This window comes from Ascidiella aspersa, chromosome 6 (genome assembly GCF_963924565.1).
Source record: "Ascidiella aspersa chromosome 6, kaAscAspe10.2, whole genome shotgun sequence".
NCBI lineage: Eukaryota > Metazoa > Chordata > Ascidiacea > Phlebobranchia > Ascidiidae > Ascidiella > Ascidiella aspersa.
Window position 1 is genome coordinate 2771599 of NC_139452.1, and position 17670 is coordinate 2789268.

Genomic DNA, 17670 nt, shown 5'->3' on the forward strand with positions numbered 1-17670 from the left:
CATTGAACTGTTAAACTATTGTATGTTTTACTAGCTGGATTTCAATAAAACATGACCCCTAAAAGTAAAAAACAAGTTGAGATTTAGTTTATTCTCTTAACACAGTGTAACTTGTGACTTTAAAATAAAGTCAATGGTTAAAAGTACAAAATGAAACCTATTTTTTAGGCAAAATAGTAAAAACATGTTGCTTGAACGTTAAACACAATTTTTTTACAATAACACAATATATTTTATGACTTAGACATAAATTTTCGCCAAAAATAACCACATTAGGTTAACCTTACGCTTTGTTGCAAATACTGTTATTTAACAAGTTGTTTCTCCCCCAGATTACCTGATCCCTCTCCTAACCTCGCTGGCTGCAGTTCTTATCGCCATCACTGCAGTTGCAATCCTGGTGTGCATCTGCATCTGCAGGAGGAGCGAGCAAAGAGGGAGGAAAGATGAGGAGAAGATTTCATCCCGGAGGTCGGACTCCATTGACCGCGTCGACAACAACAACAAGAGGTTGGAAGAAGAAGCGGCATCCTCCGAGCTGAAGAGCCTCAAAGTTATCGGAAACAAGATAAACAACGTCGAGCTCAGGGACCGTAACCTTGGCAACCTGGCTCCGGACCTCAACCGTCTCCCTGGCAACAAAGAGTCCAGCCAGGGCGACTTCCGGCACGTCTACAAGAAGATCTCTACCATCGACCTTGCGGTGTCGGCGGCAGCTGCTGAAAAGCTCACAGTCGCTCTCAACGAGCCCAAGAACGTCAAAAACGCTTCAGCGCAGCAGCACGCCGCGGGGAAGCACCCGAAGCGATACTCCCAAGCGCACAACAGCGCCTCTAGCGGCGCTTTCGCACCGGTTTCAAGCAGTGTGATCGTGTCGGACGGGATGGACGTCATAGACGGTCACGTGGTTGCCCCCCACAACCCCCAAAATCAAGGGGGATGCCCCTACAACAACCGCCGCGACGATGTATCGGATGAGGACGAAGTTTTCGAGTCCCCAGGTCGTCGCTTGCTTCAGGGGGGTTGCGGGTGCCATGACGTCAGGTGCCCCCACGCCGCCCCCGACGAGTACTCAGAGTCCGAGGAGGTCGCCATGCTAATGTCCGGACCCCGTCGCCATAGCAACCACCAGCAGCCGGCCCCGTCCCGCCAACAGCACAGATGCCGACATCACCGCATCGACGTCCACGCGCCCCGGCACCGCCGCAGGACGCCCCAGTCGGCCCCCCTCTACCCGGACCCCGACTCCGATTGCGTCATCGCCGATGACGTGCACGTGACGTCATCGCAAGCGGCGGGGATGAGCGACTCTATGCTGCCACCTTATGAGAGCGTGGTGGGCGGCGAATCGCGCAGTGCGACACCTTGTGACTGCCCGCACGCGCGCCAAGCGTCCCTGGCGGCGTCGTCGGGCGCGCGGGAACACGTGGCCCCTTCCCCAGCGGCGCCGGGCTACCACCAGTCCCCCCCGCCCTGCTATTCCCGCCATTACCACACCCCGACACAAACTTACCGAAGCACTTCGGCCCTCAGCCCGCTCGCTAGCCCTAACGAGCGGCGACACTTTATTTCACCGACTTACGCCAATGTGCCCGGACCCCGGCCCGGTTCCAGGGCGCGCCCGGGGGCCCGGGAATCCCAGGGGGAAGTCCCCAGGCGTTCGACGTCCCCGTGTGACGATCCCACGAGCGATTTGTTATCGTCCGATAAAGTATCGTCCCATGAGTTGTCGGTATAGCGGCTGATGAAACTAGTTCACGCTTGTTGCGTTTTATTCCTATTCTCTTATTTAATTGGTAGTCGCTGTTTTATTCGTTTAGCTTCAGTGTATCTTACCTATCCGTGCCCCCCTAAATGCTCGCTTAATGACCCCCCAAAACACACAAATACCCCCCTGAAAATTTACAACTCGCCGAGTAACGAGTAAATGCTTTGGACTGTCGTTTGCTTTTTACAGCGACCGACTTCGACGTTTTTCTTCGGATTTTCGACTAACCTTACGGAGATGCACTTCCGCGCGCTATGACGTCACGATTTATGACGTCACACGCTTCTGCGTCGTTCTTTTTTCGTTCATTTTTCGTTGTTGTTGTTTCGAACCCGATCCTGTGCTACGATTCAGTTGTTTTTTCTTCGCATTGAACCGTTTTTTTTCTCATTCGTTTTATTTCTTGTTTTTTCTCTCCAAGGCCGCTTCGTTTCGTTTTGACGCCGTCTGCCGCGCGTGTTGGGGTGGTTTTGTCCCCCTAAAATAACCCCCCCGCTTTCAAACCTTGTTTCGCCTCTACGCGACGCCAGAGAGCTTTAAATATTTGACCTTGACACCCGGGTTTGATGACCTTCACCCAGAAGCCCACTGCCCTCTTTGTTTTCTTAAATTTTCGTAAATGAATTTTCTGACTTGCTAATCGATGCCCGAGCCCCGCTATAACACATACACGGTAACGTGTGCTCAGCAACCCATTTAACGGTAAACAAATAAAAAGTTAATGTAAATAAATTAAGAAGTGAACTTAATTGGAAAGCTGTCGTGCGGTTCAAGGTTTTCTCTTTCTTTCTGAATTATTTTCGTTTTTTTTTTCTTATTCTATTATGATATCTCTTTATTTACTATTATTCTTATTATTATCTTATTATTCTTATTCTTATTATTATTCAACAATTGTGAAATTTGAAATTTGCAGCGTGGCTTTTTGCGTGTAAATAAAGGCCCCAAACACAGCGGCAGACGAAATAAACCATGAGTGTTCACTTGGTAGTAAACATATTGCACTTGAAACAGCTTAGGCAAACTGTGTAAAGAGGAAATTATATATATGTACCTTTCTTTAGGCCAGAGATCAACAAACGTTTTTCATAAAGGACCGGGTAACTGTAAGGATTGACAGCTTCAGACCGGATATAACACTTTGTGTCGAACTTTATTAACTTGATAAAAGTCAAACACTGACTTGTTTTTACCAGCTAGAGTTTAAGATGAACTTAAAAAAAGCAAAGCAAGCAGACGGCAAACCATGAAAAAGTGCGCTGTGAAAATCCGCGTCAGCTAGCAACTTTTAAAGTTCTTGCCCAGCTTTATCCGCCTGCATTTTTCTGGCTCAAATGTGCATTTCGAACTTCTTACAAAAACAAAAGATACAAAACAAATTGCTAATTGTATAATTGTTTTTGCGAAAATTAGTTTTCCATAGCAAACTTTTCAGAAACTGTCGCAAGAAAACCAATTGTTTTCAGAAATAGCCTATGCAAAGGCACCCAGTCTGTTAATATTCAAACTAATAATTCTGTATATCTATATATTATATATCGTTCATCCTGCAGATGAAAAACAGCTAGAAAATGATATTACAAAATTAGACAAAACAAAAGTAGAAGTAAGATATATAAGGGTTGGTAATACAAATGATGCTTTGCCGAGATTAAGAAGAGTTTTAACCGCTGTAATACATATATACATATATATTTTTAAATGTTATTTATGTTTTAACCACAGCGCAGTTGTATTATACTTGCGAGGCGGTTGGATCTCCTCTCGGCTACAGTAGGGGGCTATAGGGGTGAAAATAAGAGGGCTATGGTGAAAGCGGTAATTTGGATTACAAAAGCGATCATTGTGTATTGCGAATAGCTATTGCATTATAATATTTAGGCAACTATGTACGGACCTGTCATATATATTCTCCCTAAATGTAACCTGTGTATATGAAAATATACAAAATATATTGATAGTAGTCCCTTTATTTTGATTTCCTTGATCAGGATTTAGCCGAAGTCCGCAAGTATCATGTGGGGATTATGAAAAATATCCTTTTATTCAAAATGTAACGTTGGTATGTTAAAGTATAGTGTTAAAGTGTCACGCACATGTTACGCTTTTGTCGCGATGTTATGTTCTGTGCCAAATTCCAGGCGATATTTGGCTTTAAATAGAGAAGATATGGCGACACACAAAAGTAAATGGTCGTTACCTGCATGAGAGCTTTTCTATTATAAATAGTTTTCCTTGTGCATTTTTCGCTATTTTTTTTAAATAACATAAAATAAAGAAAAGCATATTTAGGTAATCCGTCTAACTATCTTATTGTTAAATATATGTTGTTCTTAGGCTTAGAATTGTTCTCATACTGCCTTTTTTAATCAACAAACAACTCCAATGAGTAGCAACTCAGAATCGGTATAGCGAATTCTGCTGATTCAGTTCTTTGCTTTTATTTTTGGAGTAGCAGTTAGGATCGTATCTCAGCTTGGTATTTTTCCAGCCAAGCTTCCATATAGAAAGCGGTGTTGGTAAGAAACAGTCTAAATTTTACAACAACTGTTATTCTTCTTTATATAATTTTTAAAATGAATATAGAGTTATTCGATACGTTCAAGATGCTATCTACAACTCTATGGGATTTGATATTCTTAGCACGCCCTACTACAACAACTTTATGTTCAGCACAGGAATGTCGCTTTTTATGTACCATACACGAAATACGTCTAAGCTTTGTGATTTTATTTACTTTGTGTTTTGTGGTCGAGTTGTGATTTTCTTTGTGCTTTATTAGACAGATGTTTATAATGTAGTTGTAGGTTAAAAAGCACTCATCCCTGTAGTGTTTTTTATTTGCCTGTTCAGTTACAGAGGACTTGGAATTATGTTTTCTCTAAAATAAATCGCACATTACAATCCTAGGTATGTTTATATATTATGTGATTTGATTTTAAAGTATGACATAGTAAATCATGCAAACATACCGGTTTGACCGAAAATATTATTTTGTCATTATCTAACTTTAATAGATTTTTGAGCATTTACAATCGGAAGCTATAATTTCCAAGAAAAAAAGAAAAAATATATTTTAAAAAAGCAAATTTATAACCTTATTGTCACAATCATCATAACAAAATTAGTGAATAACTTAAAGAAATTATTTAGCCCCCTTTTGACTTGAATCAGTTCGTAATGTGAAATCTCTGCGAATTCTTTGATGTAATTGACTTGTTAATTGCGAATTAACCTTCTTTTATTGGGTTGTTTAGTTGAACATAGGTGTCATCAACTATCTCTGCAAGATAAATGTCGGCCTCAATCCTAACAGTAACAATTCAAGCCAAACACTTCTATATCTTTAAGCATCTATATTTTTTTAGCTGTGTTAAGTATTTTCAGCTGTCAGTCTGTTAAACTTTTACAAGGCATCTACATGCAATGAATTTCGGGAACCGTTTTTGTAAAATTATAAGGAACTGAACAAGAACCTAAACTTTTACCGAACCTGAACCTGTCGAAAAGGGTTTTCACTCTAGCATGACGTCACAAGTTGTATTTTACATAGTCGAGTTATGCCATGTTCACAATTTTATAAAAAAAAAGTGAATATTCGGGGATTTTTAGGTATTTTAATAGTGAGCTGCTTGCTTTTTAATACGCCAGGAGACTTAGATTCATATGAGTTACAATTCAATTATCCACATTTAATGACCCACATTTTTAGATTTAACGCAACTAATATTGTATCCGAACCGGAACTTTGTAAACCGGTTTTGGAATAACGATGGTCGAACCGGAGCCGAACCGGAACTTTTACATTGCTAGAAACCGAAACCGGAACTGAACTGGATTCCGAAAAACTCCTTGAACCCAGACCTTAACCGGAAAAGTCAAACGGTTGGATTCCCTGGTTAAAATTAACTAAATAGAATGTTTTTTTATACAGAATGTTTTTCAACCTTGTGTACAGCTGATTTGTTGTGTTTCAAGTAAGCTTACTGTGAATTACAGTTAACCACTTGATGAAATTGCAAGTAAGTGTCTACTGTAGGGCCTGTAATTGTATATAGCCGACTAAAAATGTGGTGTTAGCTTGTTTATTTATTCCATCACAGAAGGTAGAGTAGAGAGGAATCAAGGAAGACCAGACAAAGTTAGGTGTGGTCTCAGACGAAAGACAAATAGGTCTCTTACAAAAGAGAGTGGATACAGAGCATAAGCAGACACAAGAAGAAGGTGATTGATGCGACATAGCAGGCATGTCTGCCGTTATAAACGGACCTACAGAGTCACTACAAGGGTGCCGCGGACAATTTATACTTTAACTAGAGTGCAGCGAGCCAAAAAGGTTAGGTACCAGTGGTATAGGCCACACCAACAAACCCTACGCCTTCTCCCGTGAAAAACAACTGCAGTAAGGAACAGATCACGAAGCGTGACAAATAACGCTGTCACGTTCCGTCGATTCTAATTTTAGGCAAAACAATTTTTTCGGCCGTAACCTGTGGCAGGCAGAGCGTAAAATCCAAAGGCCGAAGCAGTAGGCAAGAAATGTACATTAAAGTACAAACTCTAGTGTTGTTTGTAGCAAAAAGGGAAATATTATAGCATAGATCTACTTTAAAAAGCAATAATTAGGCAGCAAAGTAGTTATAAAGATATAAACATATATTTATCTGAATGTTTGATTGCCCATTACCATAAAGTACGTTCGGACATAATGCTATCAGCGTTCGCTTTGAGTAGGCCTAAGCTTTATTGGTTACACAGATCTTAAAAACCACTTGCCCCTGTAAGCCGGCTTTGCACGATTATTTGTCACGTTATATGATGATATGTAAAATATAATAATAGGGAATATATTAATAAGAGGAATGCTTCCAATTTAACAACCTACTACTTTTCTCCAATATACAAGTAAATATAGTTTTGTAGCCTAGATTTACCTTAATTTTTTCATCTGTCTTTTATTTGTCACGTTGAATAATGATACCGGTATGTAAAATATATTAGTAGGTAGGCCTAATGTCATAATAAGAGGAATGCTCGCAATTTAATAATTACTTTTCTCAAGTATCGAAGTTAAGTTCTTAGGGGTGCAGAATAATTGTTTTGTCAACTTCTTATCGACAACAAACCACGCCAATGAGCGAAAACTTAGAATCTGAAAAGCGAAGGCTGCTAATTCGGTTCTTTGCATTCATTTTTGGAGTCGCAGCTACTCTAGGATCGTATGCCAGTTTCATATTTTTCCAGTCAAGCTTCCACATAGAAAGCGGAGTTGGTAAGTATTAATTTTAATGTTACGCACCCTACAGTCCCGTGGGCATGTATTTATGTCTTTAAATCGTATTTAAATCGTAAATGTTAAGCAGGGTTAGATTACCCATTAATCAAATAAGCACCTTAGAGCACCAATGAAAGAGGGGCACCACAGGATTTTTAAAGCTGAACTTCTAATGGTGCCTCCGTGTTTAATGAAATATTTCGAGTTAAAATAGTTCCCACAATACATGTTTGGGAAATATTTCAGTATATGCTATTCCACCTTTACAATTAACAGTTTTCGGCCTCATCAGTTTTTGGTAATGCGCATGCGCACGTCGGACATATTTTCCTTAACCCCTGGTCCGATTTGATTTAAAGGGAATCCAACCAAACACTATTGTATAGCCTATATACTTTATCATGGCGGACTGGCGGTAATGCTAAAATTGGGTCAATTTTTAATTTGTACAGTGAATTGTTTAGGTCTTTTGAGGACTGAAATAATCGTTTAAAACAATCTCCTGTTTTAACAATTATTGAGGGTAACTGTATTTACACTTTACTCTTTCTTTTCTTTTTTTTTTATTGTCTACCTGTTACTTTTCAATTTTAGGTGGTGCACAACCAAATCCCGATTACGAACTGCTAATACAATAATTGCATCGCAGGAATTACAGCGACTACCATTGTTTACGCGGTTGGTGGATTATTTTCTCTCGTTGGAACTCCAGTTGTTATTCAAGAAGTTGGAGCGAAAACTGCGATGGTCGCTTGTCACTTTGGTTTTATAGCTTACGCCATCGCTAAGTTTCATCCAAGTGCGTATTTCTAATTCTTGAACATATCCAGTGACAATTTTATGCCGTTTTTGTGACTTGAATTGTGGTTTCAAACAATCTTCATTTAAAAATACACTTCTTTGTCTAGAAGGCCGTTTTTCCAAAGTGAAAATTTAAAACAAACAAAAAAAACTGTTGTGTTTCACCGATCTACTTGACTAAAAAATTGCGGGTTTACAGTACAAACATATATTACACCACATGACATTCCATCCAGTCAATTTACAGTTTGCGGCCTTATCAGTTTCGAAATTTGGTATTGCGCATGCTCATTCGGACTCGGGTCTCGAGTAGTTTTACATGGTCTTACTCGAGTTCCGAGTCCGACTCCAGTAAACTAAACCGACACAGTCGAGTCCAGAGTGCATTTCCGCAGACCTGGACGATAAACGTCGGTACGTAAATCAAGTTTAGAAATCGTTCTATTTTTATTCATTCTCGTTTCAGGATTTTACATAATAATTTTTCAATTTTTACAGGATTTTACACAATGGTTCCAGGAGCTATATTGGCTGGTTTGGGAGAAGCAACGATTAACCCGCTCATGTTACTTTTCAGCGTTCACTTCGCAAGATGTTACTCACAATTTCAAAACAAACATCGAGATTTCTACCAGGCAAAGTTCTTGGGCTGTCAATGGTTCGCCGTCAAAGTGACTCTGGTAAAAAATAAACCCGTTCTTTATTTTATATGATTTTATGGACATAAAGGCACTAATCCTGCCATGCCCTATATTTTTTCGAATAATCGTTGCATGTCTTGAGTACAAAGAATTTTATTTCCAGGTTTTGTGTAGCCTTACAAACTATGGAATCCTGTACGCCGGGAAAGCCCCCGATGCGAGCGTGGGGCTCAACGGCACTCGGTCGCAGCGTTTACTGCGCGTCTGCGGTATCAACGACTGCCAGGATTCGAACCTTACCGCCCTAAACATCGACCAGTACGCACCTGACCCGCGCACCACTTACATCGTTATCGGCGTCATTGTGGCTCTGATACTAGGTGGCGCCATTGATCATGGATTGGTTTTGAAAAAATTGGATCGAAGTTTGGAAGCAAAGACATATCCACGAAAAGGTAATTTGTATAACACTAACTTGAATTGACATTGATATGTGTGATAAATTAATTATTTAACTGGAGCCTTTGGGAAGAACCGACCAATAATAATAGGTGCTTATCGGCTCCGCATCATAGAATTAGCCTGAGTAGGTTCAATGCGATGAAATATACATCGGTGATGGTTGGTTGACCAAACCGCAATTTACTAAATTTAGGCGAAATATTTGTTACTTTTCAGGATCGCAATCCTTAAGCGTGATTTCTTTGGGAGAACAACCTACCACCTTTCCTTGCGAAGAAAATGGAGACGGTTGCAGATTGGTACAAAATAAAACGGTAATAATTTCTTAGAGAGCGCAATCTTCGCCCACGCTCGATAGAGATGTATTACAGATAAAATTCCTGTGGATTTGGTAACATATTTTCACAAATGTTTTACCGGATATAGCTGGATGAAAAAAGTTTCTCCGAATACCTAAATGGCAATCACTTAAAATAATCCGAAAATACTAATACAGTCCTATTTGCAAACGGATTTAAAACATGCATAAATCTAACCTAATAAAACTTGGATTTCAGAAAAGAGATTTGGCGCCGAACGTGTTTCGCATTATGCGGGTGTTTTTGAAAACTTCCAAATCTACTTTTTCTCACATGATCAAACCTCGTCAGTTGCTCATCATACCCTTGACCATCTTAAGCGGTTTGCAACCAGGTTTTGTGTTTTCTGAGCTTTCCAGAGCTTTTGCATCTTGCTTTCTTGGAGTAGACAAGGTAAATAAGTATTATTTTAGTTAGTTTACCGCTAGGATGAAAAAGCGTTAGCCGGTTTATCTAGCTAGGCTGATCGAAGACCAGAGTAATTGGTCAGCTTTAAATGAAAATGCTGCTTTACCGCGCAAATATGTTTTTAATAGGTCGGACTATGCGCTGCCTTATACAACCTGGTGGTTGCACTGGGCTGCCTTCTAACGGGCAAACTCATATCAAGTTTTGGGCGAATCAAACCCCAGATGTTCGCCGTCCTTCTGTGCCTCACAAACTACTCTTTAATGTTGACATGGACGCCGACTGCTGGCAGCATTTGGATGGTTTATTGCCTCTTTGCTTTGTTTGGAGTGGTTGATTCGATTTGGAACGTTTTCACTACAGGTTTTTATCATTTTTTCAAGTTTTTTCTCCTAAAAGGTTGCCAGATTATGTGGAATTTCGCAAAAAAAAAAACGAAAAAAAACTTATAATCGCAAACATCACATCAAAACTGGTTAACAAATATCAACATAATAGTTTTTTTCTAATTTCGTTATATGATACATAGGAATATTGACCAATAGAAAAATAAACCGTAATAATATTTTTTTACTTGAATTTGTGTTTTAAGAAAGTGTAATTTTCTATCACTCTCTTTCTATATATGTTTTCATAAATACTTCATTATTTAAGATCTATACGCCGCCTACTTTCCCAATGACCAGGACACAGCTTACTCTCTGTGGTCGTTTTGGCATTTTTGTGGATTTGCAATCCAGTTTGCTTGGAGCACCAGCATTTGTGTGCGCGAAAAGATATACATTCAAATCGGCTTTCTACTATTTGCAACTCTTTGCTATTGTAAGTGTCTTAGAAAATACAACTTACAACAAATTCCAAAAAACAGCTCATTTTTGCTTTTTGCAGTGTTTGCTGAATATTGGGAGCAAAGAAACAAAGGCAAGCAATTGCCATCACAAAATCTGGAAATGTAGTGCATATTCAAACGCGTTGCTTTACTGAAATTATTCGTTTTGTCAACTTTTGGATTTCAAATAATTATAAAGGCCCGTTTGCACTACAGCTGCACTGAGCGGAGCTGAGCTGAGCTGAGCTGCACTGGGCGTGAAATTATTTTCAAACGTAAACGTAACGATTTTCTGTAGTTGCATTAAGTTTAGCAAAGCGTGAAAGTCGCTCCAAAGCGTATTTTTTTCCAGCTGCACGGGGCTTGAGTTTAGCAAAGCTTGAAACGCTCGCCACAATAGAATTTAAATGCAAATTACGCTTTGCTCAGCTCAGTGCAGCTGTAGTGTAAACGGGCCTTAAATCAACATTTGGCTGCATTGCCTATTCAGCTCAAATCAAATTTACATGAAACGCTACTGTTTCTACCTGTTTATTTGAAATGTACTCTTTCATTTTGCTTTTCTTGCTCAGCACTCGATACAGCCGCTTCTGTGAGCTTGCCAGCAATCGCCTTTCTTCAGCTATAGAATGTTGCAGCTTCTGTGTAAAAAGTCACAAAAGTCACATTCCGTAAAAAGTCACATACTACGTTGGTCCATTTGGGAATAACTTTAAGGTTTCTCTGTTAAATATAACTCAGCAACAAAATTGTTGCCGCTTAAACACAGTTTACATTAGGAAGGTGACAAGCGAGAAAAAAAAAAGACAACTTTTTTGGCAAAATCTAGTTTTTTTTATTGTGCAATAGGTTTTTCTATCAATTTTCGCTGGCAATTCTACTTACAGCCGCCAATACTTATGTTTTCTAAACACGTGTACGGCCGCAGGTTGTGAATTCAAACTGCAGTTTGTGCATGTGCAGTTAAACAAATAACTTCAACCACCGTCAGTTTGACAAACGGATTCTACCTACTGTAAATTAGAGCTTAAAACCACAAAGTGAAATTATAAGAGAAGTCTGCAATTTAATGGAGTTGTGCAATTAGTTTAGAAGTTTTTACCGGATCAGTTCAGCTACACATAAAATTATATTACAAAGTTATGTATCTACAAATTAACTTAAAAAAAATTACAAAATAATTGAAGTTCAATTAGTATGGTTTTCTACGTATTTAGTCCAGGAATACAATAAATTATAGCTAAAAAATGTAAAATTCATTACCCGTAAATAACTTCGAATCGGAGCCAATAATCTTTAAACTTTCTGGTCTTGATCAAATTCAGTCTTCATAAGTTCTAGTCATTTAATTAGACTTTTGTTGTCTTTTGCGAATAAGTAGGATTTCTACGTACATAAAAACTCGGAAGAAATCTTTTTGTGCAGCCGCCTTTTTGTATTTGTGTTGAAGAACTAGTAACTTTGTCACAAGCTACAATAAAACTTAAAATAAGCAATAAACAGCTAATTGATCACGTGATTTTTGTAAACAATAGTCTCAACGCAGCCGTAGTACAAAACGCCCAGCTCAGCTCTCTACTATAAACTTGAAATCTTGGCGGATTTTTGATTAAATTAAGTTGTTGATTACTAGTTAGCCTTCCTACATTAGGCTTTTTGACTTATCGTCTACTAAATCTTAGCTTTAACACTTACAGGAATTTTAAGTACTAAAATCGCCCAATTTTTTCCTATTGAATTAAAATTAGACCACTATTCCTCATTTTTCAATTTTCCTTGACATTTTTTATTTTAAATAGGAAAAGTTGAAGGGGTAATTATAAACATTGTGTTAAAACACTTTCAACGGATATTTTAAAAAAGAAAACTTTGTGTTTCTCGCAAATCTATTGTTTCATTAACAACTTCCCTTTTGAAAGAACTATTTACGTGGCAGAAAATATTTTTAATTTACTATTTTAATATTCAAAATATGATAGCATATAGGTCAAAAGTTGGTCGTTTTTGCCCCAATTTTGTTCGTCATCACTACATAATTTTTAACCTATCTGTTCACCAGTCGAGCTTGTACCCAAGCAGGCGAAAAAGTTGGTCATTATACGGTTTGTAGAAGCTTTCAAGGCTCTTCATAGTGTTTGGATCGGGCACCGGCTTTCCAGGACCTGTAGTTTTGCTTTTACTTGAGCTCAAGCAAAACGTGGTGCTTAACTTCAAGCAGTAAAACCCTGTTTTGTTGTTCTTCACGAAAGAATCGACTTGAAACACGGGTCTGACCCCCAAGTGCTCTTCAAGGTCAAATATCACGTGGCCAGTGTCGCCGATCAGCTGTTTCCCGGTCCGGACCAGCACGTCCTCTCTCGCGTAGCGCGCGAAAAAGGCGGCTACGTCATAAAAGTAAACGCCGCGTGACACCAGGGTCTGGAGCCTGTTCTCGGTAGAGTTGGCCAGCGAATCGAGGTACATGCCGTAAGTGACGTCACTGCTGGAGGGGAGGGACCGCTTGACGTCATCAAGAATGGCGATCGATTCTTTGATGGCGCCCGGGAACTTGTGACCCTTCAGATCGTCGAACTGAAAATTAAGAGGTTTTGAAATTTAGGTGAGAGTTTTTAAACTTTTTTCGCGGCCACCCAATTACTAAGCGTAAGTGTAACAGAAAAGCGTTGGCGAACAATTCCCTTCACCGAACTTTTTGTGCCGTAAGTGAACATAACACAAGACAATAGCATAAAAAAGATCATATTTAATTATTGTTAGCCATGTTCTGAATTTAATAAAGAATAAAACGTTTTAAAATTTAGGTGAGATGTTGCTTATAATTATGATTTACCGATAATATTGTGTCGGAGCCGAGTATAGGGATTTATGCATGTTTTGTGTGACATATATTTTTGTGTTGTGTTGTCTGCAGTCCTTATTATTTTATCTTACCGCCGTTCCAGGCGGTTTCGGCTTAATTTAAACACTATAAAGGGCAGTGCTGCAGACAAGTCATTTTGAAATGACTTAAGAAGTCCCAGTCAAGTCATTTAAGAAATAACTAAAGTCCAAGTCAAGTCATTTAAGAAATAACTAAAGTCCAAGTCAAGTCATTTCGCAACTATAGCAAGTCGAGTCCAATACATCGGTTGTCCAAGTCAAGTCCCAGATAAAAAGTAAATTGAAATAAATTTAAAGCATTAAACTTTCTAAATTGCTTAACTCATCACAATATGAGAAACAATTCAACTAAAAACGAAACATATGCAATATACAGCAAATCAAATTGCTAACATACAAAACTTGATATAAATCTTAATGACAAACACTTGATATAATCCCAAGATATTTGACAAAATGACGTAAGTCCAAGTCAAGTCATTTGTACAAAATACTTAATTAAAGTCAAGTCGTTTAAAACACTTAAGTGCACTCAAGTCAAGTCAAAGTCATTACAACACTGATACAGGGTTCAGTAAACCAAAAACTACTGACTCACCCATTTGTGTAGGATGTAGTTTTTGTAATCGGAGAAGGCTCTATGGCTGGGTTCACAAAGCAGCAACATTATCCTGCCGGGTCGTTCTTCACCCATCCTATCAAAAGCCGCTGCGTTTGTTGTGCAACTGTGGTGGGAAAATCCGATAGATTTGTTCGGATTTAGACGCTTTGCGTTCTTGATTGCTTTTCTGCCAAAAAAACAAATTTTGGACGGTTTCTACAGCCAAGATATTCGCAATGCATTCAGTGCCTAATTTTGTGGTTTTTTTTAATTTTTTTAGGGATTTCTACGTACGTTAAACCCTACTAAGATATTTATATGATGTAAATAATACTTTAAGTCAGTGCTTGCCAACCAGCGGGTCGCAAAGCATTTCTAAATGTCACAGTTTTTCATTAGATCGGAAAATTATTGCATTATCACTGCTTAACATTTATGCAAGAATGGAACAAATACGTAACAATTAGATGTGTTGTGTCGCATTAACTATTTCACTACATACGCCAGTAGTAAAGATATGCAGAATTTGTGTAATAGTCATATCTCATTCAGTGGCGTAGCCAGCCGAAAATTTTTGGGGGGCAAAAAAGTTTAAACTTTTTGGTTTAGCTTTTGTCATTGTATTAATTGCCGTAACGAACACTATACCAATGTTAGCAAACCGTTTCGAGCAGCAACTGACTAAATGTTAACGCAATACTCAAAAAAACATTCAAAAAGAAAAAAAATGACTTAAAGTAGTAAAACTACATTAATGTATAGCAAACGTAATATTAACTACATCGTTTGTGACGTAACAATAACTGACAATTGAAGGTGTGGCATGCCTGTGTTCGACTGTTGTGGTACTGCTCATAAATGCTAAAAAAACAGATTATTGAGTAAAATATTTATAAATTTTGGGGGGGCATGGCCACTCAGGCCCCCCTGGCTACGCCTATGATCTCATTGTGGGTCGCACAATCAAACTTGTATTGAGAGTGGGTTGCGAAACGAAAAAGGTTCGAAAGTACTACTTTAATTAATTAGATATTCTTTACTGAGGTGCAGGTCCTCTTCTTGCAACAAACACGTTGCAAAAAGTTTAAACAATCATTTAGTCCTGTTTTTACATACGGCATCTAAGATATCCCATATGTTAAAAAGTGCGTGTTGAGTTTAATTTGGCAAACCCATTAATATAGAAGGGGACGTGAAGAATCAAACATTATTGATACTCTTGTTTAATGTTTTGCATAAACAATGGAATGCGAAGAAAGTTAGCTAAAGTTTAAACATAAGTATTAAACCATGCCTCAAATAATTTTTACTTAATAAGTTTCCACTCTTCGCGCGGAGTGCGAAAGTTTTTGCATTTACCTATAGTTAAAACCAGGTCTGCGGAGCCGGACTCGGGACTCGGGACTCGAGTAAGACCGCGTAAAACTATCCGAGTCCCGAGTCCGACGTGAGCATGCGCAGTATCAAATTTTAAAACTGTTAAGGCGGAAAAATGTAAGTTGTAAAAGTGTAATAGCAAATGTGAAATATTTTTAAACCATGTAATGCGGGTGGATCAATTATGACACCAATATGAGTGGATTGCAGAAAATCCACCTTAATTTAGTTGCGTAAATGGGTAAAATACAGGCTGTAGAGTCAGAGCTGGACTCGGGACTCGACAAATTCTTACATTTGGCCGGAGTCGGACTCGGGACTCGGAAGTTGGACTCGGGTGTATTTTTTTGGCCGGAGTCGGACTCGGGTTGTTTTTAACCGACTCCGCAGCCCCGGTTAAAATTGCCAAAATAGATGTGGATTGGTCGCATGTATAATTTGCAAAACTCGCGCGCCTAATGTATTACACAGGCTATTATTTTATATGCTACCTCAAAAGTTCGACGTCCCGACAACCGAAAGGAATAACCCCGTTTGGAATGAGATGAATGGAAGGATGTTTGCCAACGAAGAACTTTAGAGCTCCTGAGCCACATTTCTTCACTGAAACCAGACAAAACTGCGAACATTGGATATATTTTAGGGCTGTGTTTCTCAACACACGGGTATAGCGACCTCAAATTGTGCCGCTGTTTAATTTGGTTGGGTCGCCGACTGTTGTAGTATACATGGTTAGATTTATAATTTAATTGGAATTTAAGTGCTCTCTTGGAAAAAGGTCAGGGGACAGGTGTTCAACTGGGCATGACAAAATTGTGCCGCCGTTTGAGTTGGCTGGGTCGCATGGTATGTTTATTAAGATGGGTTCTGAGCAAGATATCTCCGGAATTTAAGGAAATTGCGGGAGCATTACCAATAAATTGCTCGTGTTAATTAAATTGCTCGTGTTAATTAAATTGGAATATAGTGTTCTCTTACCAAAGGTTCAGGGGACATGCGACCATGACCTGGATATAATCATTTTTATCTTCAAAATGACTAACATTGACCAAAGTCTTTCGGCCAAAATACTTTTATTGAAAAACTGTTTTTTTATGTGAATTTTTGCACATAAAACAATTAGCTTGTAATATTATGCTTTATTGTGTTTTTTCAGTTGATTATCTACTCATATTTGGACGAGTTTGTCAATTCTAATGTTTAACGTTACTTTTATATCAATTGATTTACCTGGAGTTGACAAACTTTAATAAAGACCATTTTTTTTACAAAAGACTTCTATCTTTAAGTTATTTTTCAAATGAGGGAGATGCAAGATTATAGTTTATTGCCCAAATCCACATTTTGTTTCGCTTTTACAAAGTCGTTTGCATAACATCTATATTAACTTGTTGGTTACACATTTTAACATAATCTATGTAAACAAAATTCCAAACAGGCAACCATTAAATAAAACTGGAGCAACTTACAACTTTCGATCTCTTTCTCGGAGTTCTTTCCATATTTTCTTCGCTTGAAATCACTTTCAATTTTTCCACCCCTTCTCCCTTAACCATGGACACTTTAGAGGGGACCACCACATTTGAATCTTTCCTCTTTTTGTCTTCCTGCTTCTCAAAGACCCGGGGATCTATTTCAACTCTTCTACTTTTGCTTTCAAACTGCTCACTTACGGGACTAAAAGCTGATTGTAAGTCTTCCTTTGGCTTAACTGCTGTCAAGCCGCGGTGCTTGTAGTGTTGTTGCTGTTGTTGTGGCTCGCTGGTGTAGATAACTTGCTCCAGTACAAAGCGGAGAAGAAGTGTTGAGACGATGAGAGTGGCACAGAACCGTGCACTTGGCAAACGAAGCTTCACCGCCATGTTGTTGAATGCAATTAATCTTAAGCTAACTTTAAAGCTTGTTAATCTGAGAATAAAATAGTTAGTTGTTGTTAGCCTTAACTGTGTGGGTTTCGACCACAATGAAATAATCTTTATTGCAACAACGGTTAAACAGTACTTACAGCAGGCACTTACGATGTACAATTTACCTCAGTACGTTCGCGATCTAGACTCCTCAATTGAACAGTAAGAATACTAGTTTTGGCACAAATTAAAATCACCTAAATACAGCTCTTCAGCTGGCGGTAATTAAATATCGTGACAACATGCTTCAATGCCAATAATGAAAAACAGGAAATTTTAGACAATTGACGAAACGCTTCTAGCAATCTGCTGGCAGTTTTGTATAACACGCACAGACAGGCGTTGGATGACGTCACACCGGC

General features: G+C 38.7%; 2 protein-coding genes across 2 annotated transcripts in view; both read left to right on the forward strand.

Moving 5' to 3' along the window:
• LOC146139150 (protein jagged-1b-like) overlaps window positions 1-2531 on the forward strand; it is a 74917-nt gene extending 72386 nt beyond the window's left edge. The window contains exon 26 of the mRNA XM_083393122.1: window positions 333-2531. Within this exon, the coding sequence (XP_083249248.1) occupies window positions 333-1738 (1406 nt within the window). The 3' untranslated portion in view covers window positions 1739-2531. The remainder of the gene's footprint in view (window positions 1-332) is intronic.
• A 4310-nt stretch (window positions 2532-6841) lies between these two features.
• LOC146139151 (uncharacterized) lies at window positions 6842-9276 on the forward strand. The gene is made up of 5 exons (XM_083391708.1): window positions 6842-7040; window positions 7638-7842; window positions 8343-8524; window positions 8649-8940; window positions 9164-9276. Exons 2-5 carry the CDS (start codon window positions 7788-7790, stop codon window positions 9274-9276), a joined length of 642 nt encoding a protein of 213 aa, XP_083247834.1. The 5' UTR covers window positions 6842-7040; window positions 7638-7787.
• Window positions 9277-17670: the final 8394 nt, after the last annotated feature.

Bases quoted from the DNA above. Each gene is read 5' to 3' on its own strand.
- LOC146139151 (XM_083391708.1), top strand. From the start codon at position 7,788: ATGGTCGCTTGTCACTTTGGTTTTATAGCTTACGCCATCGCTAAGTTT. The intron at 7,843-8,342 runs GTGCGTATTTCT...CAATTTTTACAG, and splicing joins CATCGCTAAGTTTCATCCAA to GATTTTACACAATGGTTCCA. The intron at 8,941-9,163 runs GTAATTTGTATA...GTTACTTTTCAG, and splicing joins AAAGACATATCCACGAAAAG to GATCGCAATCCTTAAGCGTG.